Raw genomic sequence first — 26,989 nt, 5'->3', positions numbered from 1 at the left:
TAAAGGTTCCTAACCTATCCAGTCATTCCTTTTTAGTAATATTGGCCAGTCCTTGTAAAATTCCTCTTGCAAATCACAAATTTACTATAATGTGCTCAACACAGCAAGCACAAATCCAATTGTTGCCCGAAAGGTGTTTTAAATAGCTCCAGTATAAGCTGCTTATTCTTGTATTCTGTGCCTTAGGTAGGTATTCCATATGTTGCCATGACAACCTTATCAGCAAGCTTTAGGGGTCTGTGGATATGCACACCAAAATTCATCTTTTCTATATGGCTATCATTTATTTTCTTTTGCCTTCTTCACCTTTTGCCAAATATATTGTAAAATATTTCTTCAGTTGGAACTCCAATTGCCACTCTTTTTTTCTAACTCACTACTTCGTTGACTTCTTCCTGTAACCTACAGTTTTCCTCCTAATCAACCGTAACATCTATTTCTGAATTATCTGCACACTTCTTAATCATACCCCAGCAATCTAATCCAAATCATTGCTATTATTATGGACCAGAGACAAAAGATCTGTAGATGCTAGGTTCCAAGGTAGACAAGCGAGAGGATGGAAAAAAACAGCAAGCCAGGCAGCATCAGGAGGTGGAGAAGTCAACATTTCAGGTGTAACCTTGCTTCAGTTCTGCGAGATGAATTAAAGAAGAAATTGTTCAATGAGAGATCATGTTCAGCTTGGCAGAGATGCTGATTTGGGATCGGATCAAACTTCTATTCAAGTCAAATGTGGAGACCCCTCAAATCATCGTGATGGGGAATGGAAGTGTAGAGAAACTAAACTTCCATGGGAAAGAGCAAATGTTTAATGTGATAGGTGGCATCAAAAGAATGAGGTGGGTAAGGACTATGCAAGGAGAAACTATTGAGTTTGAGTAGGAAGAAATCAAAGCAAAAGACTGTAGATGTTGGAAATGTGAATTAAAAACAAAGTGCTGGAATTTCTCAGCGGGTTTGCTGCAATTTTGGAGGAAAGCATTTAATGTTTTGAGTTGAATCTGACTGGAAGATATTGGTTCAGTGGGGCAGGCACAGGCTGAAATGGTAGTTCCACCAGGGCATTCTTGTTTATAGGTTGTGAGAAGGTTGCTGTGAGCAATGTGGGGTAACTATGAGGTGGGAAGCCAAGGATTGAGGATGACCAGAGGAAATTAGGTCAATAACTGTTTAGAAACAATGGTTTGGTGTTTGGCGGTGGGTCATGATCATGGAGGAGATAGGAGGAAGTGTTATAAAGGTATTTAACCTAAAACCCAAGTTCAACCTTTGTGTACTTAGTTTCACTTTTTTTTTTGCAGACTGAAAGAATTATTTTATAGATCCAGTAACTTACAATATTTCAAGCGGCTGATCCAGATTCCACAGCTCCCAGAGGTAAGCATCTTTTGAGGATTAAAAATAGACGGCTTTATCATTTATGCACGTTCTGTGGAAAGTAAACATTTGAATTCTTTCTGCTGTGAAGGAGATATAACACTAGCACCAGCTGACGTGTGTTTAACTGGCAATGCACAGACTGTTTTCAAATCTGTCTCATATGATTGCAACTTGTGGCGAGTGAATATAATAGAATCACTGAATATAGATATAGAATCCCTACAGTGTGAAACAGACCCTTTGGCCCAACAAGTCCACAACTACCCTCCAAAGGGTAACCCACCCAGACCCATTCCCCTCCATTTACCCCAGACTAATACACCTAACCTACACATCCCTGAACACTATGGGCAATTTAGCATGGTCTCTGGTTTCCAGTGTCTGCAGTCCTTGCAATTTAGCATGGCCAATTCACCCAACCTGCACATGTTTGGATTGTGGGAGGAAACTGGAGCACCTGGAGGAAACCCACACAGACACAGGGAGAATATGCAAACTCCACACAGAGTTGCTCGAAGCAGGAATCGAACCTTCCCACCTTCCCTGCCGCTGTGAGGCAGCAGTGCTAACCACTGAGCCACCATGCCGCCACAATTACAGAGTATTTTGGATTAAAATGACAAATGAGGCCAACGCATATGAAATAGACTTTTTTTAGTCTTGTGTGTGACAGCGCTATGGGAGCATTCTGTGTTAATCATGGTAAATAACAAAAAGCTAGCATTTAAGTTACCTGTATATCTGCAGGAGGTGAAGACCGAATAGTAGTATTGCAAGGTAGGCATGTTGTAAAATAAGAACATATTGATTGATTTGATGTTTCTGTAAGATGCTTGACCATACCTAGCACACAAACGAGCACAACGCAGCACCTCTGTTTGGGTAACAATCAGCAGCTAGGGTGCCTTGTCTTAGTTGAGAAGACCTCCATTACCTGTAGGGTATTCAGAACATGGGGTTGTGTCATTCTGTCAGTTTCAAGTCATTTGCATTTTGTCGGTTTCAAAACTAGAGGATTATAGATGCAAAATAATCTTTTGTGGATAAGAAATAACTTTTATAATGTGGTTGTACTGTGTGGTGTGATAAGTAAAATTATGAATGTAAGAACAAAGGCAGGCAATTGAGGCTCTCAAACCTGCACCATCATTCACTGAGATCATGATTGATCTCTAAGGTTACTTCATAAAATTACTGTTATCCAGTTTCTCTTAATATTATTGCTTAACAAAAATACAACAAGCTTCAATGTAACAATTTATCAAGCATCAATTGTCATATGCGGAAAGAGCTCCAAAAATCTAGCATCGTTTTTAGTCTTGTTTAGTAATTTAATATTTAAATAGTTATTATTAACGATTAACTGTTTCAAAAGAAACCAAATAAAAAAGTCATGGTGATTTTGGTGGTGGGAAGGTTGATCAGTGGTGTGCGATAACACTCCTGAGTCGAACAAAAAGAAAAGAAATGGCCAGTGGGGAGACTCTGGCACAGTAGTAGTGTCCCTACCTCTGATTCAAGAAACTTGGGTTCAAGTCTCACTGTTCTGATCGTATGTCATAATATCTCTGAACAGTGTTAGTAGAGTATCTACACTCAGGAGATCTTGAGAACATGTCTGTCACTTGAAAGAAATCATAAAAGCAAAAGGGGAAAGGCAAGTGTTCCTTTTATATTTCTTCATAAATCTGTTCAGCAATGTTATTACACACTTCTGGAGCATGTGGGCCTTGAACTCAGGCCTCCTGGACATGAGGTGGGGACATTACCACTGCATCACAAGACCTCTAGGCCAACGTTCTGTTAATTCATGTGAATGGGCATTGCTGCCAATCCAGCATTTGTTCTCCATTACAAAATTGCCATTGAGGAGGTGATGGTGAGTTAGTTACTTGAATCATAGCAGTCTGATTAATATTGGTAAAAATGCAATGCTATTGGGAGGGTGGCCGTGTTCCTGAATTTTGACTCTGAAGAGTAAGGAATGGTGACATAATTCCAATTTAGGATTGATAGGGAGCTTGCAGGGAGTGAAGTGCTTGTGACCCGAACCGTTCAGAAGAATATGTTTGGGAAGTGGTCGAATCATGGAATTATGATGTCAAAGGAGCTTTTGGTTCCTGTACTGCACCTTGCAGATGGTACACACTACTGTGGTGCACTGGTGAAGGTGGTGGATGGGATGCAAATTAAGTTTCTGACTTTGTCCTGGAAAGAGTTGGGATCGAGTGTGCTTGGACTTCTGTTTGTGCGAGCAAATGGGTGGTATTCCATCAAACTCCTGACTTGTTGAAAACGATTTGATGAATTAGAAGGTGAACTAGTTGGCTCCGAATACCCAGCCTGTGACTTCCTATTGTAATGACCGTAATTATCTAGCTGATCCAAGTTCAGTTTTTGGTCAATGGTAAACCTCAGGATATTGATGGTAGATTTGATGACAGTAATGCCATTCAGAGTTGAAGGAAGTTAGATCTTTTCTCTTTGGAGATGGTCATTGTTTAACAATTGTTTGCCATTCATGTTGTTTTTCTGCTTCTCAGTCCAAGGCCAAACGTTGTCCAGAGTTTGCTATGAGTGGACATACGCTGTTTCAGATTTTGAGGCTTTGAGAATGGAGCTGCACCATCTGCTACTATCAGTAAATATCTCCAATTTTAATCTTGACAATGGAGAGAAGGGCACTGTTGAAGCAGATGATTGGGCCCAGTAATAAGTGCTGAGCAGCTCACGCAGTGCTACCATAATCTGACACTTCAAACAGCCACAACATCTTCCTACATGCTAAGCATGACTTCATTTTGTGACTAGTTATCCCCAATGACCATTGACATAAGTTCTCTTGATGCTACACATGGTTAAATGTTGGCTTGACGACAAGATTGTGGCACTCAGCTCTCCTCTTGAGGTTAGCTTTTTTGTCTTTGTTTGGATCATCAAGTTCTGAAACATAAATGAACATTCAAGGAACTCCCTTCTTATCAGATGTCCGTGCACCGCATGTACTGCAGCAGCTCAAGAAGACAGTTTACCTCTGCCTTCTCCAAGGCAGCTAGGGATGGATGGTAAATGTTGGCCTAGCCACCAATGCCTACCTCTTGTGAATGAACAAAGCAAAATCTAGCCAATATGTTGTCCGAGCAAATAACTGTATCCAGCATCCAGTGGTTTGAATGGTTTACTGATACCATCGAGTGAATTAGACTGGCTTCTGAAATGATGCAGACCTTAAGAGAAGACCAAGATGTTTTTTTTTGGGGCACTTGTGGTTGAAGTTGCTTTCAAATGCTTTGGCCTTGTCTTTTGAACAAAGTGCTGGACTGAGATTTGGATGTTAATGGAGCCATTTCCTCTGATCAGTTGATGTATTGTCTATCACTATTCATGTTGGAATGTAGCATTAATATTGCGGTTTGATTGGAAAAATTAGTTGGGGAAATTCTTAGTTGCAACCATGACATATGAATTCCTCTGTTTAACATGCATGTGACTGCTGCATCTTCAGGTTGGCACCTCATTTTATGTATGCCTGACACTTCTCATGGCATGCCCTTCTAAGCATTCTGTACTGATATTAATGGTAGATATGTTTGGCCGAGAAATGTACTATGGTAATATGAAATTTATAATCCTATTGCTTGCGACTGTATGCCTCGTGGATTACCGACTTAGAGCTGTGCTATTCTGAATCAAACACATTTTGTAGATTGTCATGATGCACAATCTAGCAGAGAGTATTCTTGGTTTGGAGGTGGGATTTTGTTTCCCCAATGGTTGTGGTGGTCACTCTTATTAATCCTCTCATGGAAAACTGAACCTGGTATAGGAAGATTCATGAGCCTCCGTCTCATATGAAATTGAAAATTCTCTTTTTATTATTCATGGGATGAGGACGTTGCTGACTAGGCCAGCATTTATTGTCTACCCGTAAATGCCAGAGGATTGTTAAGAGTCAATCACATTGCTGGAGTCAGATGTAGGCCAGACCGGATAAGGATGGCAAATTTCCTTCCCGAAAGAACATTAGTGAACCTGTAAAGGTTCCTGTGAAGAATCTTGAGATGCTGATTTAGTCTTTTTCCTCAGGTAGGGGAGTTCAAAAAGCGAGGGCCTTGTTTCAGGTGAGAGGAAAAAGATTTAAAAGGAACCTGAGGGGCAATTCTTTTCATACAGGGTGTAGTTCATTGTGTGGAATGAATTGCCAAAAGCAGTGGTAGATGCAGGTATAGTTACAGCATTTGAAAGACATTTGGACAGGTACGTGAATAACAAAGGTTTAAAGGGATATGGACCAAGCACAGGCAAGTGGGACTAGTTTAGTTTGGGAAACTTGGTCAGCATGGACAAGTTGGACTGGAAGGTCTGTTTCTGTGCTGTACGACTCTATGTACTTATCTATGCCAATTTTTTTTTCCATTTGGCAAGCTTTCCCTGAATCCCTTGTGATCTACACGTTTAATTGTTTCTGTTATTACCTGTCGAGCTTGGTCTACCATTTGGTACCGAAGAAGGGCTTCCTGAAGAAGGGCTCATGCCTGAAACGCCGATTCTCCTGTTTCCTTGGATGCTGCCTGACCTGCTGTGCTTTTCCAGCTCTGATCTCCAGCATCTACAGTCCTCACTTTCTCCTACCATTCGGTACCATCATGCATGCCTTTTGGCTTCAGCTCCAGTTTTCTGTCTGCTTCCAACTTCTCTGAGAGACCAAATATCTGTCTGTCCTAACCTTCAATATATTCCATGATGCAATTATGGAATAGAGAATTGAAAGATTGGAAGATTCACAATCCTTTGAGTGAAGTGATTTCTCTGCAGCTCGATCCAAAATGACTGATGCCTTCTGCAGAGACATGATGCACATGTTTCATCATGTGTTTGATTCCCTGGCCAGTGGAAACAATCTTGATATCAAGTCTATCGAGCTCCTTCAGAATTAGCTCCTTCAGAATTTTGTATGTTTCAGGGACATGCGTGTTTGTGATTCCAAGAGTTGCTAATAGTCTGGCAACTGACTGTGAAAGATGGAAGCCTGGTTTTCAAGCTTGTGGACTCAGTAATTCTGAAACTCTTGCGGCAAAGGGATGAGGAAAAGGCAAGATCAACAACACAAACAAGGCTTTTGTTTCAAGTATTCAAAGGTCGGTGGGGGGGGAAGATTGGGAAGAACCATGTAAAATAATATACAGGGTATGGACAATCTATGTAGCTATTCCTAAATATACTTAGGGATAGTCTTAGGAAAATGTGTCTCCTATGCTCTGAGTTTCTATACTGTTTTCAGTTCTTGCTCTGAATTAAGCAATAATTACCAATAGTCATGTACTGGAGCTGAAGTTTTTTTGTACTATTCACTCTGTGGAATCTTTTTAAATCTTGCTAGTTGTGCACAGTAATTACTTGATCTGAGCTGTTGTTCAGAACTCAGTTTCTTCTCAATGATAATTGACTTTCTTTAGTATGAGTTTTAAGTTTGCAGATAGGAGCAAGGTGGGTGCAATGTCTGGTACTTTCTAAAAGACTTGCTCCTGTTTACTCTCAACAGCTTTTTCATTAAAGTTAACAGTGCACTAAATAACCCTTCTTCACTCTGAATATTAAATAAAGACTCAGAAAGCAATTGGTCATGCTGCACGGAATTAATCTCAATGCTCAAGTGAATTAGATGAAGGCTCAACAGCTTTTAAGTGAAGTGTTCATCAGTGTTTCTAATTATTTTGACAATGGTTACCTATGGTACAAGTACGTTTTAAAACATAATTACAAAGCAGTTTCCCGTTTAGGATAGACATGGGAATTTGTTTCTGTTGAATATTACCTCCGTTGCAATTTTTTAGGATTCCAAGCTTTAAATTCAGACGCACAGAATTAGAATATTGCATGGTCTCTACCTGAGCCACTTTCTGTGGTAAAGCAGTTCATGTTTCAAAAAGTAATAAATGTCTGCTAAACGCTTTACTCCAGTCTGTGATCATTTTCGAGTCCTGGAAGGTTTGGAGAATGGTTACAGGGTAGAGGGAGGCCGTTTGGCCCACTGTATCTATGCCAGATCTTTATTTCATCGGCCAGCATTTTCTCTGTAACCTCCTTTGAAGTGGGGGAACAGCAGGTGGAGACATGTAAATAACATGTGGTGTCTGGACTATGTCAGGCCCTGGGGAGTGTCGTTGAACAGAGACACCTTGGTATTCAGATATATAGTTCCCTGAAAGCAGAGTCAAAGGTAGACAGGGTGGTGAATAAGGCATTTGGCACGCTTGCTTTCAGTGGTCAGAGCATTGAGTATATGAGTTAGGATGTCATGTTACAGCGGTACAGGACTTTTGGACTACTGCGTACAGTTCTAGTCGCCTTGCTAAAGGAAGGGTATCATGAACTTGGAAAGGATACAGAATGAGGGTATCCAGTTGAGGGTAATGATAAAAAAAACTGGATTATTGGAACTATCCACTAGAATGTACAGTGGCCATCTAGCATGGTGCATTGTGTGATTCATATGCTCACTGCTGGGTTAAAACATAACAGTCAGATAAACATGACCCTGATGTAATCTCCTTTGGAGCAAAGGAGAACATGAGAGGTTTGAAAGAGATGTGTGAGATGAGAGAACATAGAACAATACAGCGCAAAACAGGCCCTTCGGTCCTCGATGTTGCGCTGACCTGTGGACTATTCTCAGCTTGTCCCCCTACACTATCCCAAAATCATCCATGTGCGTATCTAAGGATTGTTTAAATCCCCCTAATGTGGCTGAGTTGACTACCTTAGCAGGTAGGGCATTCCATGCCCTTACCACTCTCTGAGTAAACAAATCGCCTCTGACATCAGTCTTAAATCTATCACCCTTCAATTTGTAGTTATGCCCTTTCATACAAGCTGACGTCATCATCCTTGGAAAAAGTCTGTCTCTGTCTACCCTATCTCATCCTCTGATCATCTTGTATGTCTCTATCAAATCCCCCCTTAGCTGCCTTCTTTCCAATGAGAAAAGACCCAAGTCTCTAGCCTTTCCTCATAAGATCTTCCCTCCAGACCAGGCAACATCCTGGTAAATCTCCTCTGTACCTTTTCCAATGCTTCCACATCCTTTCTGTAATGGGATGACCAGAACTGTACACAATATTCCATGTGTGACCGCACCAGTATTTTGTTTATGTTATTTATTACAGATTTAAATATCGTAAATAAAGGAAATCTGCTCCTATTATCTGTTAGCACAAGGACTCAGATACAGATCTAAGGTTTTGAGCTCAAGATGTAAGGGGCATGTGAGGAGGAAATGTTTTGCACCGAGTGGTAAAGATCTGGAGCTTGCTACCAGCAAGGCAGGAGAAGTGATGATGATAAATCATTTCAAAAGGACATTGGAAGACGCTTGTGGGTAGTAATCCTGCAGGGCTGCAGGGACAGAGAAGTGAATAAAACTGATTAGATTGCTGTGCACATAGCCAGCATGAACTTAATGAACCAAATGGCCTCCTGTTATGTCTTAAATACTCTATAATGGATGTCTGTCTGGCAAATCAACTGATGGGAGCTTGCAAACACAAGAGTAAGTCATCAACAGGACTGTCTTTGAAAATCTTTTTAAAGGAGACAATTCTCCAATTCTTTTGAGAGCACACTAACAAAAGGAGTAAGATCCCATCATCTTCAAGGTTTAATGAGAGGTAGGGTGTTACAATCCTAAGGACAAACCTATTTCTAAACATTTTTTCACTTGGCTGGTAACTCACTTCCTGACTGTCTGAAGCCTGCCACCATCCATAAAGCAGAAGTCATGAATTTGATGGAGTACTCTCCACTTGTTGGGAGTCATGAGGTCTCAGACAAACTTCATTTGCTTGATCAGAATATCATCCATCTTAAACATTCGTTTCTCCCATTACTGATACATAATGGCAACAGTGTGCATCATGTAGATGATACACTGCAGCGTCTTGCCAAAGCTCTGTTGCTGGTATTTTCCAAACCAGTGGCCTTTACTACCAAGTGGAACAAAGGCTGCAGACACATTGGGCCACCACCACCAATGAGGTCCTTTCCAAACCATTTACAATCCTGACTGGAACCTTTATTACTCTTCCCTTGCTATTGTTGGGGCAAAATCCTGAAACACCTTTTCCTAACAGCATTGTGGGTATACCTGCGCTACATGCACTTGAGTAGTTTAAGAAGGATTAGCATTTGCTAAATTGGGCCAAGCCAAAGAACCTCACAACGCATGAATTAAAAATAAATTTGGTTGTGCTCATTTTCATGACTACAGTAGACATATTCCTCTTGAAACTATTCAATAGACAGGAGTGAATTTCTGCTCTGCAAGTGCTGAACCATCTAAAATAATCATGTCAATGTTTGTGGCAAAAGTGCATTTACATCAGAGATGTGGAATGATGTTTTTGACATCTCCTGAATTTTTGACTAACTCGCATCTCAGATTATCTGGATATCAGCAGGAATTCTATGAGAACATGAAAAGTAGGAACAAGAATTGGTACTTGACTTCTTTAGCATGCTTTGCCAGTCATTAACTTCATGACTGATTTACCACAGGTTACAGATCTACTTGTATCATACTTGTTCTTTGACTCCATTGCGTTCAAAAATCCATTGCTCTGAGTTGAATACACTAATCCAGTCAACATCTCGACTCCCAGAAATTTCCAAAGGTTTGCCATCTTTTAAGTGAAGAAATTTCTTCCATCTCAGTGGTAAATGACACTGCTTTATTTTGACACTGACCCTAATTCTACTCTCCCAGTCAAGGGAATATGCTTCCAGTATCTATACTGCCAAGAATTTTTGTATGTTTGAATGAGGGCACCTCTCATTTTGATAAGTTCCAGGGGATAGGCTTTATATTTCGTGCTCTCCTCTTGGAAAATCCCTCAGCCATGGAAACTACCCCATAAATGTTCATTGGATTTTCTCTCTAGTAAGTATAGCCATCTTTAAGTGAGGAATCTAAACTTCTCACTGTATTCTGGGTTGTTTTCACCAATGTCTTACACAATTTTCTAACGAAAATGCATTCTGAACTTTACTAATTTATAAAGGATCGTGATAATTCCAGGATTTTATATTTATTCATCACGAAAGAAACTGTAGGAAGAGTGTGGAATAATTTATATCACTTCCGTAGACCAAATGTACCAACTGCATTTTTTCTACTGCCAAGTAACAACAGCAAGTTTTTATATAGCACCTTTAATGTACTAAAATTTCAAAGGAGTTTGATAATGGCATGACAATAAAAAGACAAACCACATTAGGACCTAGTAGGGTAGTTGATAAAATGATTAGGGTGAGAGATTTCAATGACTGTTTCAAAGATTAAATGAGAGAAAAAAAAGGCCCAGGAAGGGAATTTCACACCTTATAGTGGGGACAGTTGAAGCCACAGTCAAGAATACCAGGTTATAGTCCAACAGGTTTATTTGGAAGCACCAGCTTTTGGAGCACTGCTCCTTCATCAGGTGGTTGTGGAGTGTAGCGCATTTAGTGCATTTTAGTACACTAAAGGTGCTGTATAAAAACTCGCTGTTGTTACTTGGCAGTAGAAAAAATGCAGTTGGTACATTTGGTCTACAAGAAAGAGATAAAAAATAATTCCACACTCTTCCCACAGTTTCTTTCGTGATGAATAAATCTAAAATCCTGGAATTATCATGATCCTTGATAAATCAGTAAGTTCTAGAATGGATCTTTGTTAGAAAATTGTGTAGGACATTGTTGAAAACAAATTGGAAAACAGTAAGAAGTATGATCTTATACTCCACAACCACCTGATGAAGGAGCAGCGCTCTGAAAGCTAGTGCTTCCAAATAAACCTGTTGGACTATAACTTGGTGTTGTGTGATTTTTAACTTTGTCCACCCCAGTCCAACACTGGCATGTCTAAATCATGACAGTAAAGAATGATAGCGATAAAAATCAGGAATACTTGAAGTCATAATTAGATGATTAGAGACCTCAGGGAAGGTTGTAAAGGTGAGGAAGTTACAGAGATAGCAAGAGGTGAGATTCTGGCGAGATTTGAAAACAAGTATGAAAATTTTAAACAAACAAAATTCTAAGAACCAAGACACCAGGTCTGAAGAAGGTCACTGGACCCGAAACGTTAATTCTGCTTTCTCTCCACAGATGCTGCCAGATATGCTGAATTTCTCCAGCAATTTCTGTTTTTGTTGTGATGAAAATGTTAAAATCGGTACGCTGCTTAACCTGGAGCTAATGACTATAATTTAGTGTGAGTAAGGATGTGAGTAACAGAGTCATAGAGATGTACAGCATGGAAACAGACCCTTTGGTCCAACTTGTCCATGCCAATCAGATATCCCAACCCAATCTAGTCCCACCTGCCAGCACTCAGCCCATATCCCTCCAAATTCTTCCTATTCCTTGAACACATTATGATTAGGGAAGATGAAACATTGGAGGCTGACCAGGAATGCATTTCAATGATCAAAATTAGAGTTGACAAAGACATGAATAAGGACTTTAGCAGTTGATGAGCAGAGATTAGTGAGGCATTGGGCTCCAAAGGTAGAAAATAGGGTGACCTTGGTCTTGCTGATGGATATAAGATCCTGATGTTGAATATGACATCAAGGTTGTGAACTTTCTGATGCAGCCTTAGATAGTTGCAAGAGAGATGGATGGAGCTAGTTTGTATGGAATGGGAGTTTGTTTTGGGAATCGAAGACCTTGCCTTTAGAACCATTGTAGGTTCCGTCTACTTGGAGAATCGTGGAGAGGCTATGGAGGAGGATGATGTAATCAACCATGTGCAAGAGCTGCAGACAAGCTTGAAGGACAAGGATGGATTATTAGTCTCCCTTTTTTCAATGTGACATGTCAGTTGTGACTTTGATTCATTTCATTATTGTGACAGGGAGAAGTGGGCAAGAACTTGGGAAATGCCAACAGGTTCAAGAACCTAGAAAAAGAAAGGGAAGTTAAAGATGATGTGATTGTTTGCAAGGTTCAGAAAAATTAAAGTGTTAAATTTTCATCTTTGTTTTTGTATCCCTCTATACGCTTACCCATCCCTATAGATAAAATCATTTCCAGCCCCACAATCCTGTAATTCTGATCTTTCAGCATCACCAGTTTTAATTGCTGATGGCCATGTCTTCAGCTGCTTTGGCTCTAAGCTCTGAAATTATCTCCCTAAACCTTTTTGCCCCTCCATCTCATTCCCCTCCTGTGAAACAATTCATTAAAACTGTTTCCTTTGGCCATGTTTGTGGTCATTTATGTTGTCTCCTTATGTGACTCACTGTCATATTTTGTTTTAAAACACCCCTGCGAAGTAATTTGGAACATTTTATTGCACAGAGTCACTATTATAAATACAAGTTATTGTATTTTTTTGAGATGATGATAATGGCAGGTTTGAAGTAGTTGGGGATGGTACGTGTCGAGACAGAATGGCTAACAATATTAACTAACTGAAACCTGGAAGAAAGGCGAATGATCAGTACTTTTGTGGTTAATAGATTTGAGAGAGCAGCAACTGGATTTCATTTTCAAGATGTGTGCAAAGGGCATAAGTGAGATGGAATAGAAACTGAAGAAAGGTGAGAGTTCAGGACTGTGGCAGCTAATTAAGGGAAGTGACAGATGCAGTGATGGAGGCAGTTGAGCATAATGATAAAGTCAAATCCTTAGTTGCTGGAGGTGAGGGTAAAGGGGAAAAAAATGAAAGATCATAAGATGCAGCAGCAGAATTAGGCATCTTGGCCCATTGAGTCAGCTCCGCCGTTCAATAATAGACAGGCAGGAAGCTGGAAGAACACAGCAGGCCAGGCAGAATCAGGATATAGAGAAGTCTATGTTTCAGGTGTAATCCATCTCCTGTTGCTGCCTGGCTTACTGTGTTCTTCCAGCCTCCTGCCTGTCTACTTTGGATTCCAGCAGCTGCAGTTTTTCTTTTGTCTCTTCTCCCCCCCCCCCCCCCAACCCATTCAGTAATTGATATATTTCTCAACTCCATTCTGCTGCCTTCTCCCCATAATTGATTCCCTTACTAATCATGAACCTATCTATTTCTGTCATAACGACGCTCAATCACTTGTCCTCCGCAGCCTTTTGTGGCAATAACTCCCACAGATATCTGGACCTCTGGCTGAAGAAATTCCTCCTCATCTCAGTTCTAAAGTGTCATCTCTTTACTGTGAAGCTGTGCCTCAGGCCATAGTCTCTGCAACTAGTGGAAATAACATGTTTACATACACACTATTGAGGCCTCTCAGAATTCTGTAAGTTTCAATGAGGTTCCCATTCATCCTTCTAAACTCCATTAAGTACAGACCCAGAGTCCTCCAACCAGTTTTAATTTGACAAGCCCTTCATTCCTGGAATCATTCTTGTCAACCTCCTGTGGACCCCTTTAAAGGCCAACACATCCTTCCTTAGATACGGGACCCAAAACAGGTTTAAGAAATCTATTAATCAGAGCTGATAGATTTACCCTGAGACTTAGCAATTTGAGCTATCTTAATTGCTGCTGTCTCTCTCACGGGCATTTGGGTTGCTTTTACGAATCCACTTTATCTCAATTTTTCATACAAAATTAGAGATGTTTCTTGTTTCATTTTCTCCTTCTTGCCCTGAACAGAATTCTAAATTACATGATCTCATATCTTATGGAAACACAGGAACTTTGTCACACCTTCCCCACCTGAATGCTTCCATTGGATGTTCAGTGGTATCCCCTACCATGCACACTCCTACCCGTCTTCCCTCCCAAAAAAAGTTGAACTTGAATACTGTGTTAGTTACTCCCAAATTAACAGTGCTCATTTCTTGTAACTTTCAGTTGTAGCCTGGCTCTCTGATTTCATTTAGCATAAAGCTAGACTTTACCGTCAGCTCTCGACCTAGGCTGAGCTGTCTCTTGCCAGCTGATTTTCATTCCTCCCATTTTTCATCACTGTGGAATCGTGTTCAAATAATGACCAAAATCGGTGAGTGATGAAAATAGCCTCCTTTATTCAGCGACCACAATAGAACAAGTTACAACCACAACAGTACAAGTTACAACCACAATAGTACAAGTTCGGGGTGGCAATGGAATCCTGAAGTACAGTTCTTACTCGAGCCCCTTTATGGATGTAATTTTGCTTGCTGAGCCGGAAGGTTCATTTTCAGATGTTTCGTCACCATACCAGGTAACATCATCAGTGAGCCTCTGGTGAAGCACTGGTGTTAGTGACCCACTTTCTAATTATGTGTTTAGGTTTCGTTAGGTTGGTGATGTCAATTCCTGTTCTTTTCTCTGAGGATGGAAAATGGGGTCCCAGGCAATGTGGTTGTTATTAGAGTTCCAGTTGGAATGCCAGACTACACAGATCTTTTTGTAGCCCACAAATCCACCAACACACTAAAACAGCAGCTAATGAACTTGAAAGACCCTACACAGACAACAAACAAACGTCATTTACAAAATACTTTGCAAAACCTGTGACAAGCATTACTGGAAAAATGGGCAGAAAACTACTCACCAGAATACATGAACATCAACTAGCCACAAACATACATGACCCACTCTCACTAGTCTCCTTACATGTAGATGAGGAAGGATACCACTTCGACTGGGATAACTCAACCATCCTAGGACAAGCTAAACAGAGACATGCACAAGAATTCCTAGAAGCATGGCATTCCAACTGGAACTCTCAACTAACACGTCGACTTGGACCCCATTTACCACCCGCTGAGACAAAGAACAAGAAATTATATCATCATAGGAAATGACATCACCAACACAAGGAAACCTAAACACATAAATAGAAAGGGGGTCACTAACACTAGTGATTCGCTAGAGGCTAACCGAAGATGTTACCTCGTATGATGGCGAAACGTCTGAAAATGAACCATCCAGCTCAGCGAGCAAACTTAAATCCAGAACCTCAACCTGAGCTACAAATCTTCTCAAAACTCGCTAGCCCCTTTATACACAGTTCTTACATATGTTAAAATTCCATTACTATGGTGTTATATTTTTTATCCATTGTACACAAAGGTTTGAAGGGCTTCTATCTGGGGAAACAGGAGATGGGTTAAAACATGCTAAATGTTGGCTGCTACTTCTGGTGGGAATATAGTGGTCTGGTCTGCTTGCATAATTAAGAGGTGTTAGTCCTTTTCTCTTTTAAAGTTAATAAATGTTAACAAAAAATGCTAGGTCTATATACTCTAAATAAGTTAGAAATTGTACCTGTACTTAATAAAAGAGTCGGTGCGGCATGGTGGCTCAGTGGTGAGCACTGCTGCCTCACAGCACCAGGGTCCCAGGTTCGATTCCAGCCTTAGGCTGGAATCTGCGTGGATCTCCTCTGAGTGCTCCGGTTTCCTCCCACAGTCCAAAGATGTGCGGGCCGGGTGAATTGGCCATGCAAAATTGCCCGTAGTGTTAGGTGCATTAGTCAGAGGGAAATGGGTCTGGGCGGGTTACTCTTCAGAGGGTTGGTGTGGACTAGTTGGGCCGAAGGTCCTGTTTCTACACTGTTGGGAATGTAATCTAATCTAAAGGACATTAAATGGATTACCGTAGCTGGGTTGAGAGATTTGTTTACTATTTGCCGGTGTGAGTTTCATTCATTCATGCAATTTCATGGAAACACTGTTTTGTCAGTAAGTTTCTTAAAGAGATAATGTCCCAGTTAAAAGGTATTTAACAGGTACATATTAATTTGGGAATCTATTCACATCCACGAGATATTTGATAAGGGCTGATTAATATTGTAATATTTTGAGGAGACTTGATGGGGATGGTATTATGCTGGATGCTACTCTTATTCAGAGGTAAACACTGCTTGGAGCAAGGGCTGATAAGGTGTGAAAATGCAATAATGAGTTTGAAAAGGTTGTTTTTAATTTGGTGGTAAAATAAATTAGAGAACTGTGGTTTTGTGAATGAATGAAGCAGTGTTATAGCATGGAGTTATTAGATTAGATTAGATTACTTACAGTGTGGAAACAGGCCCTTCGGCACAACAAGTCCACACCGACCCGCCGAAGCGTAACCCACCCAGACCCATTCTCCTACATTTACCCCTTCACCTAACAGTATGGGCAATTTAGCACGGCCAATTCACCTAAGCTGCACATTTTTGGATTGTGGGAGGAAACCGGAGCACCCGGAGGAAACCCACGCAGACACGGGGAGAATGTACAAACTCCACACAGTCAGTCGCCTGAGGCGGGAATTGAACCCGGGTCTCTGGTGCTGTGAGGCAGCAGTGCTAACCACCGTGCCGTGTTATTAATGAATGAAACGGGAATGAGGTGTTCGCTTGTGAGTGAGTCAGCAAAGGCGTTGGAATGAATGAACAGGAACCCGGTTTTAATGAATATAACGAGCTGGTGAGTAATTTAATAAAGATAACCGAGAACACAATATCTCACATCATATTCCCATCAGCCACTTCAGCTGATGCTGGGTTCCACAGCTGTGCTATTGGGAAGTGGCTGTTATAAGGATAGTTTGAAAGCGTCGGTGTTATAAGCTTCTAATGCTCAGGCACTGTACATACTCTTAGCTTTATGATGAAAAACATTATCTCATCATGTTGTTGCATTACGATTATATGATTGTACCGGAGATGGTACTTTTAATGTTAATATAAAATGTGAATAAATCTGATTAATGCATAACTAGTACTGCCTGAAGTCTCATGATGTCTGCAATTCGGAGGTTGACAACTCCTGTGTTCCCACAGCTATCAAGGGACATTTGTTTACATAGTGTGTGGTAGACTCCCCAGGGTTCCGATGTACTGCAGAAATTTTCCATAAGACAACAAAGCACTTATTCTCACCAAAAAAGGAGTCGAGAGTTAGAGCAACTGGGGGAAGTTGGCTATATTCTCAAGGTACTCTGTAATCAAGGTTGGAATATGTCAAGCTCACTGGGTCATGTTGATATATAAACAAGCTATTTGTAGCAGAACAATTACAACAACAGTCCTTATGGCTTTTGGAGATAAGATTATCAATATATTGGGAATGATCAAAAAGGGCATCCTCACAACAGAGCCCAACGCAGCAATGCTGATGTTATATGCCATAATTTCAGGTTTCAGAGTTGATTGTGAATCTTCAAACTGAATCCTGGATTGACTGTCTGAGGAGTTGAACCATCTTAGTGATAAAATTGAAACCAGTTTGTAAGATTCTGAAAATCACTTTGGCCAAGTAACTCTCCTTGACATGGATTTTTAGACCCAAGTCTATTAAGTTGATACCTAGTACTGCTCATCGTTGGGATGTGAATGGTTTCATAATGAGGAGTTAGATCGACCGGCCTGACAGAAATCCTCTTGAAGAACTAAATCTGACTGCTCATATAATGTGAGTGACAGTGGCAGGCTACATCTATTGCTCACTTTTTTACTGCTTCCATGGTGTACTTAAAGATTAAGAGTAGATGTTGACTGAGTAACAGTGCAGAAGAGGTGGCAGTGTTTCCATTGTGGCTTTTATTCTTTTTAAAAGCAGTTTATTGATAGGACAACCTTCCAAAGTACAAATATAATTCCACATACATCAGAAGTATGATCAGAAAAAATGAAATGCATGTCATATTAAAGATGGAAATATTAGACCAGGTGACCAAAAGCTAGTTCAGAGCGATTGCTTCTAAAGGAGGGAAGAGAGATGAAGATAAGGAGAACTTCAGAGAAGGAACTCTAAAGCATGGGGCTAGTTTGCTGAAGGCACTGCCACCAATAGTAGGACAAAGGAAAGAGAAAATTCCCTAGAAGCCAGAATCAGAGGAAAAGAGGATATGGTCGGGGAAAAGCTGTTAGACCATAAGATTTTGGAGCAGAATTAGACCATTCAGCCCATTGAGACTGTTCCACCATTCTGCTGGAATGTAGTAACCTAAGAAGTAGGTCAGTGAGTACAGAGACTGCAGGAGAGCTTGAGACTGTGGCAGATATAGCTGAGAGGAAGAGCAGTCAGAGAGAGGTCGCTGAGCTCAATGGAACTGGAGGCTTGGACAGTATTGCCTAAAGTATAACAGGTAAAAGGAACGAACTTCGAGCCTGGATTAGTGCAAGCAATTATGATTTGTCATCATCAGAGAGAAATGGTTGAAAGAGGGGCAGGATTGGCAGCTTGACGTTCCAGAATATTGATGTTTTACACGAGACAGAGGAGGAAGCAAAAGAGGTGAGGGATGTTGTATTACTGTTTAAGGAGCAAATCACAGCTGTGTTGAGGGAGGACACCCTAGAGGGATCTTGTAGCGAGGTATCATGGGTAGAGCTCAGGAATAGGATGGGTGCACTTATAATGTTGGGACTGTACTACAGACCTCCCAGCTGCCAGCAGGAGATAGAGGCAGATATATGTAGTCAGACTCTGGAAAGATTTGAAAACAACACAATTGTTGTGGTGAGTGATTTTAACTTTCCCCATATTAACTGGGACTCCCTTAGTGCTGAAGGTTTGGTTGGGGAGCAATTTATTAGGTGTGTCCAGGAGGATTTTTTGAAACAGTATGTGGAGAGGGAGGGAGAGGGCCGTACTGGACCTGGTATTGGGAAATGAGCTCGGCCAGGATAGCATTGGAATAGACGAAAAGTGATGAGTACAGATGTGGAAGGGAAGGAGGGAGGGGGGGGAAGAGAATGAATAATACTATGGATATTAAGCAAGCAGTTGTTTTGTGATTGAGGAGATATAGCACTGAATCTGAGCTTGGGGTCAAAGAGAAGGCTGGTTTTAAAGAGTTTGGCTCTGTGAGATGGTGGCTAGACAAGAAATAGAATTGTGGATACATGGTTGGAAATTTATGATGGGCTAAGAAGATAGGTTTCGTCTCCACATATTAACTCATCTCACCCAAGTCTGGATGTCTGAACAATTGGTAGCAAGGGTTGAAGCAAGTAATGGAAGAGTGGAATTGATTGCCTTCAGTGGAAGCTGACCCTACATCTGCAAACGGGTCTTGTCAGTGGGCAACATGTAGACAAAGAAGTTGTACAAGATGGATCCCATGGCAACTTCAGAGTAAATTAGAAGTGGTTGGCAGAGATCTCATGCTTGGAGATGCTTTTGGGTAAGATCAAATAATAAGAATAATGCTAAAAGAAGACATTTTCACTGAACTGGATGTTGGAAACCTATCACCTCTACCACTAAGAGGAACAAGGACAGTAGATACATGCAAGCACCAATGCCTCCAGCTTACTTCTAAATCACACACCATTCTGACTTAAATTTGTTGCTGTTCTTTAATTTTCAGAGTTGAAATCCAAGAACATCCAATGAAGAAATGTTAAAAAAAACTTAAAAGTGATAAAATGCACCAATTTTGAATCTCTTTTTAATGTATTCTTGATAAATTACCCAAAAAAGGAATGAAGTGAATTTGGATGCAGGCTGAACAATCTACACCATAACATTAATCTGTCCATTTCAAATGTTTATTGACCGACTGTTCTTTCAGTGTACTTCGATTTGGTACTAATGATCAATTGGTTTGTTGCAGAATGCTCCAAACTTTCTGCGAGCGTCAGCACTGTCTGAGCATGTCAGTCCTGTTGTGGTCATTCCTGCCGAATCCACCTCTCCTGACAGTGAGCCCGTTGTGGAAACGGATGACCTGGTCGAGATGAACTCATCATCCCAGCAGGTAAGAGAAGTGGAGTTTCATGGAGTCTTGTGTAACTGTGGGCTCTGTTGGACCTAATCAGACATTGTGTATCTCAGCATCAGTTTTAACATGCAACAAAGGTAGCCTTGGAGCCTGTGACATTGGCCAACTGCTTTCATTTCTGGTTAGATCAATGTTTCAGGAAAAGTGAGAAAATTACAAAGGAATTATGGAATAAAACTGTTTGTTGCAGTGTAATTACATCTTCAGGAAGGCAGTCAGCCAGAACTTTTAAAGTAGAAAAATGTTGCTAACACAATGGTTGCTTTCAAATAGATCATGAATTTGAGGGGGGAAAGAATTGACTTTGCACTGTCCTGTCTTTTCTTCTCCCCCTGTCAAGGAGAATTCAAATGGCTATACCTCTTCTTGGGTTCACTCTTATCTGTATGGTTTAAGGCAGAGGGTGCAATGTTTGTTTTCACACTGCAGCATTGAATAAGTAGTTATAGGAGATGCCAAAGATCATCCTTTGATTTTCCTTGTCATTTCCCCACCATTTCCTGAAATCAGTGCAATCGCCACTGAACATCTTCGTGAAAGTTTGACAGAGTATTGAGCAGCCCTGTCTTCTCCCTAAATCTCATGCTCTTTTCCTAACACCTATGAATGAAACAATGGTAGCCAGAACTGTACTCCAGCCATGGCCTAAATAAAGTCATATATAGCTCCATCATAACTTCCCTGTTGTTGTATTCAGTGACTTTACTAATAAAGGCAAGTATCCTATATGCCTTCTTAACCATCTAATCCATCTGTCCTTCTATCTTCAAGAGTTGATGGATATGCACAAATCCTGTCTACTTGGGGTCCCGACAGCTGTTTGCAGAGAGCTCAAGCACAAGAAGTGTCGAAACAGGCCATTTGGCCCAACAAGTCCACACTGACCCTCCGAAGAGTAACCTGTTCCCAGATCCATTTCCCTACCCTATTACTCTACATTTCCCCTGACTAATGCATGGAACCTACACATCCCTGAACACTATGGACAATTTAGCATGGCCAATTCCTACTATTTAACATGGACCCCCTTGCCTTGTTAGTTCTTCCAAAACACATCACCTCTCGTCTTTCAGGATTAAATTCCATTTGCCGCTGTTCAGCCCATCTATATCATCCTGTAGTGTAATGTTTGCCTCCTCAATTACCATACCACCAATTTTCAAATTTTCTGTAAACTTACCAATCAAACCTCCTACGTTCATGTTTAGATCATTAATGTACACAAAAACAGCAAGAGACCCAGCATCACATGTCACTGGGCACAGGCTTCCAGTCACAAAAACATCCTTCAACCACCACCTTCTGCTTACTGCCACGTTGCCAATTTTGGATCCAATTTGCTAATTTGCCCTGGATCTCATCGACTCTTAGCTTCCTAACCAGTTTGCCATTGTCAAAGGCCTTACTGGAATTCATATAGACTAGGTCAACTGCACTACCCTCATCTAAACACCTAATTACCTCCTCAAATTCAAATTTATTAGATACGATCTCCTCCTTACAAGGCAGTGCTGACAATCCTTGATTAATCCTTGCTTCTCCAAGTGGAGATTAATTCTGTCCCTTAGAATTTTTCCAATAGTTTCCCGACCACAGATGTTAGAATCCTTTAATCTATAAAATGTTTGCATTACCTATCCTACCTGGTGGAATGGTCCAATGCTTGAGTTACTTGAGGGCTGTTCAGGTAAATTACCACTTAATGTGATCAGTAATGTTGTCCTGATACTTTTATATTGGAATTTGAACATTCTGGAAATCCTCAGCAGGTCATACAGTATTTGTGGAGGAAGGAGTAGAGTTAGGTCAATGATCTTTCTTCAGAACATGTTTTAAGCAAGTTCAGAAGCAGAAAGTGGGGTGGGGGGAAAGAACGAGAAAAGTAGGGTCGTGATAGGATAGAAAGCAGAAGTGATTTAAATGACCAAGAGTTGAGGGTGCAAGAAAACAGAAGATGGATTTGTGAAAGTCAAAAAAAAACAAAGATGTGTGCAGAGGAGGTTTAATAAAAAAAAGAATAGTCAACATAAATTTCTGCCATTTGATAAAATGGAGACTGGAATCTGATTTGAAATTGTTGACTCAGTATCTTGAGATAATTTGCTTTCAATGTCACTGTTGAATTTGCGTATTTCATGTTATAATCTTTGCCCCATCTTAATTGTCATTTTTGTCATCTCTGTATAATATTAAAATTAGAACTTTAATGTATTATACATCACTGTTCAAGGGTCAAAATATTTTTCTTATTCGAGGGCTCGTCTTGAGATTTTCCTGACGGCTATATTTTGAAATCAGGAGCTACATTTTCATTCTCGCCAACTAATGTATTAGGTGATGCTGTTACATAATATCAGTACCTTCCTTGTTTGTGTTGACAGATGGAACGTTTTAATTAACAGACCAGCATAATTAGAAAAATTCATCAATATTCTTAATGATGATCAATTCTCCATTAATCTTAAAGCCACAATGCACAAAGAAAGGATTAATTCCTGAGACATCACACCATTTTTAAATTGATACAAGAGAACAGACAAACCAACTGATACATGGTTGTATGTGCAAAAAGCCATCACCCTAAATGCACCTTCCACAAACTAATAAGGACACCACGAATACAGCTAAATGTATCTGCAACCTCCTTATGTCGTCTTCACAGCTTACACTCTGACCTATCTTATTGTCAGCATCAAATGTGACTAATGTAGTGGAACCTTTCCTCTCAACTAAGTGATGCAAGATGACGCTCCAACACAGATTCCTGTAGGTGTCCACTTGTCACATCCTGGAAATCAAGCAAAAACCAATTGTTGTGTGCTCTCTGCTTGCTGCCAGCTAGCCAAACTTCAATCTCTGCTAATATGTTACACGCTACATCATAAGTTTTCATTTTCCACAGTAATCTTTTATGTAGACCCTTATCAAATGCCTTTTGGAAATCCACATACTGTACAGACTTCCCTTTATCCATTGTTCCTGTTACTCCTTCAGGAACTCCAAAAAAGGAGATTAAACATGGTTTCCCTTTCAAGAAACCATTGTTGACTCTTCTAGATCATCTCTTGTAATCTCTTTCTCCTTGCTTACAAACTTTGCAAACCTTTCCCCTTGCCCCTCTTGCAGCCTCCTTTCCATTTCTTTTTTCCCTCCGTAAACACTCCTGCAACTACCTCCTCCTCCAGTTGACATTCCCACCCTTGACCTAGCAGATAGAACACCTGGATCCAGCAGTACGCCCTTTCTGCCTTAGCAATAGACTACCCTGGCAAAATCCTTGCTTCCAGATCATTGGTGGACCTGTGGTTCTCCATCCTAGCCTTGTTGCACCCCATCAGCTCTAACACAGCCTGACCCCCTCCGCAGACCCAGGTCCCCACCTCTCAAGCTGACCTCATCTCCAGGAGCAGTGTTCCTGGCGACTTCCTTACTGCCTGACTGACTTGCCTATCTGATTGCTGCTCCTCCAATCATAGGCTGTTTCTCTTCTGGGTTTGGTAACTAATGAAGCAATCAGCAGCAATCATGGGAGCGACCTCGCCTGTTTTTGTGGGGGCAGCTCCTCGCCCCTCCCTTCCATTCTATTCTCTGAGTAGATTTTCCTAGAGAATTTTAGGGGCAAGTTCATCATGCTGCTCTTGTTTGCTTTGAGTTTATTAATGTTAAACTTATAAAAAGGTAAATTTGCAAGGCATCTTTTCTTAATTATCCTGAAGGGCTTTTAATGTTGATTTGCAATGTTTACCACGGGGGCAATCTTGAGTATTTCAAGGTCTTTTACTCGTTCCTGGGGGTACCTGAAATGTTTACAGTGGAAGTGATTATACACATTGCTGTAGCTATCAGGCAAATTACAAAGTCCCAAGGGTCAGTCAGTTGTAAACTAGGCTGACAATTGAGATGTTGTTCAGCAATAAAACGTGTGAAATCCTCATGGTTCTAAGATGGGTCCGATTTGGAACCTTCAACGTGGTGATTTTAATTCTGTGACCTATCTTCACTTCTAAACCTTAATGGGGTTGATTTTCTTTGTCAGAAATCAAAGTCTTAAAGTAAACCTTAGAGTTGTATAATTGACAGAGAGGTCAGTTAGCTTTGCGATAGCTAGCTTGGAGTTTTTGCCTCTGGTCTCTGTGTATAGAAATTGTGTGTTCTTTTTCATTGAATGAAGAGTGAAGAGATATTCCTATCATATTTTGGACAAGATAAACCAGAATTCGGATTGATCATTTATTGTTTCAGAGGTGTCCAAATCCTGTGAAGTACATCTGGATTTGAGCTTGATCATTTCAGCCACTGTTGTTTGATGAGCCATTGATGATTTGGGTCTGACTCATAATGGGAAGGGAAGTTTGATGATATGGGGAGAAGTGAAACCAAACAAAAAATTAGTGTTGAAATGAGACAGTGAGTTTGATGATAGATTGTAATATGGAAATATTTTCTTTCCTTTTCTTTAAAGTAGTTCATGATAGATGTTCAAAAGGGAATGGTGAAATTACAAACCTTTTATCCCCCATTTTGCTTGTTATTGTTGTGTAACAGAGGGATAACGTGTAAGACAGGCACTGAGATGGAGAGGTGGAATTGTTACTGTGGTGATGATTGCCTTTTCTCTGTATGGCTTTATGCACTGCTTTGCTGAAGAGGTTTGAAGGATTATTATCTGCTTTTATTAGAGAAGCTGTGGTTTATCTGGACCAGTCTGCAATCTTTCATCTAGCAGGTGAAGCTGCCTTTGCAGGGCTTTGCTAAACATGTGGCTTTGTTGTAACTGCAGAACATTGCATCGCTATTTCACACAACTAACTAATTTTCATTTCTGTAGAAACCAAAAGAATTGAGGGCATATACAATGGCTGAATAAAAATTCTGTGTCTTTCATCGCTCTCCAAATCAGTTATTCATTTGATATTGGACTGCATGGATTCTGTAATATCAGCATGAAAATAATAATTGGAAAATCTTGGTGCATGTCCTTGCTATCATTCTTTTGGGTGTCTGTTATCACTGTTGGCCTGCACCTTTCAGCCATTCAGTGTCCCTGTCTTCATTGTGGATTTTTGTGTGTATTTGGGTTTTTCTTAGCTGAGATCCGATCCATCGTGCAAGTGGATGTTAGAATTCAGTTCCACTGCAAGCTTGTTGTTCCCATCATAACTTCATCTGTCTAGGCCCTAAACTTTGGCATGACACACGCCTCTAACCTCACCATCCCTTGACCTTTCATAACTCCATTCTGGTTGCTTCTGTTTATATCTCATTACATGATTTGGTGTCATGTTTGACATCATTGTGAAGTATTTTGGGATGTTTTATTATGGGGGTCAGTAAGCTTTGAGATGCATAATGATGCCAATAGTGAGGGTTCAATTCCTGCACTGGCTGAAGTTACTATGAAGGTCTCTCTTTCTCAACTTCTTCCCTCTCCTGAGGTGTGGTAACTCTTGGGCTAAACCACTACCAGTCATTTCTCTCTAATGGGAGAGCAGTACTATGGTCATGAGGAGCTATGATTATTTAACTTTTAAGATGTTAATGGGATACAAATACAGCCAGCATTTCTGTTCCAAAAATGATCCCATTTAGAAAGTACTAATGTGAATATGTAGTTGCCTCCATTATGGTGCCCTCAAGGTTCAGTGCATTTACTGATATTCACAGTTCAGCACGATTCTTTGAGCGACGGGAGCCTCAACTGTACCCCAGGATGAGTCAGTGGTCCTATTGTAAAGAAGGCAGGAATTATTTTGGCATCAAGAAGAAAAATGTTATATTCAGATACAGAACTCTGTTGGTCAAATGATGGAAAAATCCTTGACTTCCAATGCCGCGGCTTTCCTTTTTTGTCTGTTTTGGGATTATCAGCATAGTATTCAAGTCTGTATCCTTAAAACTCAAACTAACTCTTAGACATGGGACCAAAGGAGAAATAATTGACCATGATGCTTCTGCAGTTTCAATGCTCCATATCTCCTTCTTCTCCTTCTCCTCCTCCTCACCCATTTCTCCCTTCCATCCCCAGCCAAAATAAAAGTCCTTAACGTCTGTCGAGTGCCTTTGTGATTTCTTTTGGATTAGATTAGATTACTTACAGTGTGGAAACAGGCCCTTCGGCCCAACAAGTCCACACCGACCCGCCGAAGCGCAACCCACCCATACCCCTACATGTACCCCTTTTTACCTAATACTACGGGCAATTTAGCATGGCCAATTCACCTGCACATCTTTGGACTGTGGGAGGAAACCGGAGCACCCAGAGGAAACCCACACAGACACGGGGAGAATGTGCAAACTCCACACAGTCAGTTCCCTGAGGCGGGAATTGAACCCGGGTCTCTGGCGCTGTGAGGCAGCAGTGCTAACCACTGTGCCACCGTGCCGCCCACGGTGGCATAAAATAATGCAGAATAGAAGAAGCCCAGTTTGTCCATTGAATCTGCACCAGTTCTTTTGAAGAGAAATGCAGCCAATTGGACCACTGCCTGCCTACCCCACCATCCCCCATCCCTCCCACCAACCTGTTCTTTCCCTTTACAGCTCCAAGTATTTATCCAATTTCCGTTTAATTCAATTTTAATCTCTTTACATCTTAATATTCAGGAGGAATTACTTCCAAATCCTAACCAAAGTTTGCATATGCGTTTTTCCTCCTGTTATTTCAGTTATTTTGCCAGTCAATTTAAATGACGATAAATCTGGGTCATCTGAAGATCAGTCTTTCAGCCATTGGAAGCAGTTTGTATTTATTCTATCTGACCACATAATTTTATACACCTTCATTAAATCTCCTTAGGGTTGTTGGCTTTCAGGATAGTAACCCCAGCTTTTCTATGATCACTCATCCATGGAGCTGAACCCTGTACAAAGTTTTCATAACCTTCTAGTGCTCAACATTGGAAATCATTATTACAATAGGATCAAATGGTT

The 26,989-nt window shown here is 40.7% G+C and overlaps 1 protein-coding gene across 5 annotated transcripts in view; it reads left to right on the top strand.

Annotated features, from left to right (window-relative positions):
- Positions 1 to 26,989, top strand: part of hip1 (huntingtin interacting protein 1) — a 338,601-nt gene that overhangs the window by 236,635 nt on the left and 74,977 nt on the right. For all 5 annotated transcript variants that reach the window (XM_043718716.1, XM_043718713.1, XM_043718715.1 and 2 more), the window contains 2 exons: positions 1,305 to 1,380; positions 19,892 to 20,035. In XM_043718716.1, the coding sequence (XP_043574651.1) occupies positions 1,305 to 1,380; positions 19,892 to 20,035 (220 nt within the window). The remainder of the gene's footprint in view (positions 1 to 1,304; positions 1,381 to 19,891; positions 20,036 to 26,989) is intronic.

This window comes from Chiloscyllium plagiosum, chromosome 28 (genome assembly GCF_004010195.1).
Source record: "Chiloscyllium plagiosum isolate BGI_BamShark_2017 chromosome 28, ASM401019v2, whole genome shotgun sequence".
NCBI classification, from domain to species: Eukaryota; Metazoa; Chordata; class Chondrichthyes; order Orectolobiformes; family Hemiscylliidae; genus Chiloscyllium; species Chiloscyllium plagiosum.
Note: the sequence above shows the minus strand (reverse complement) of the source record. Positions and strands in the feature narration are given on the sequence as shown.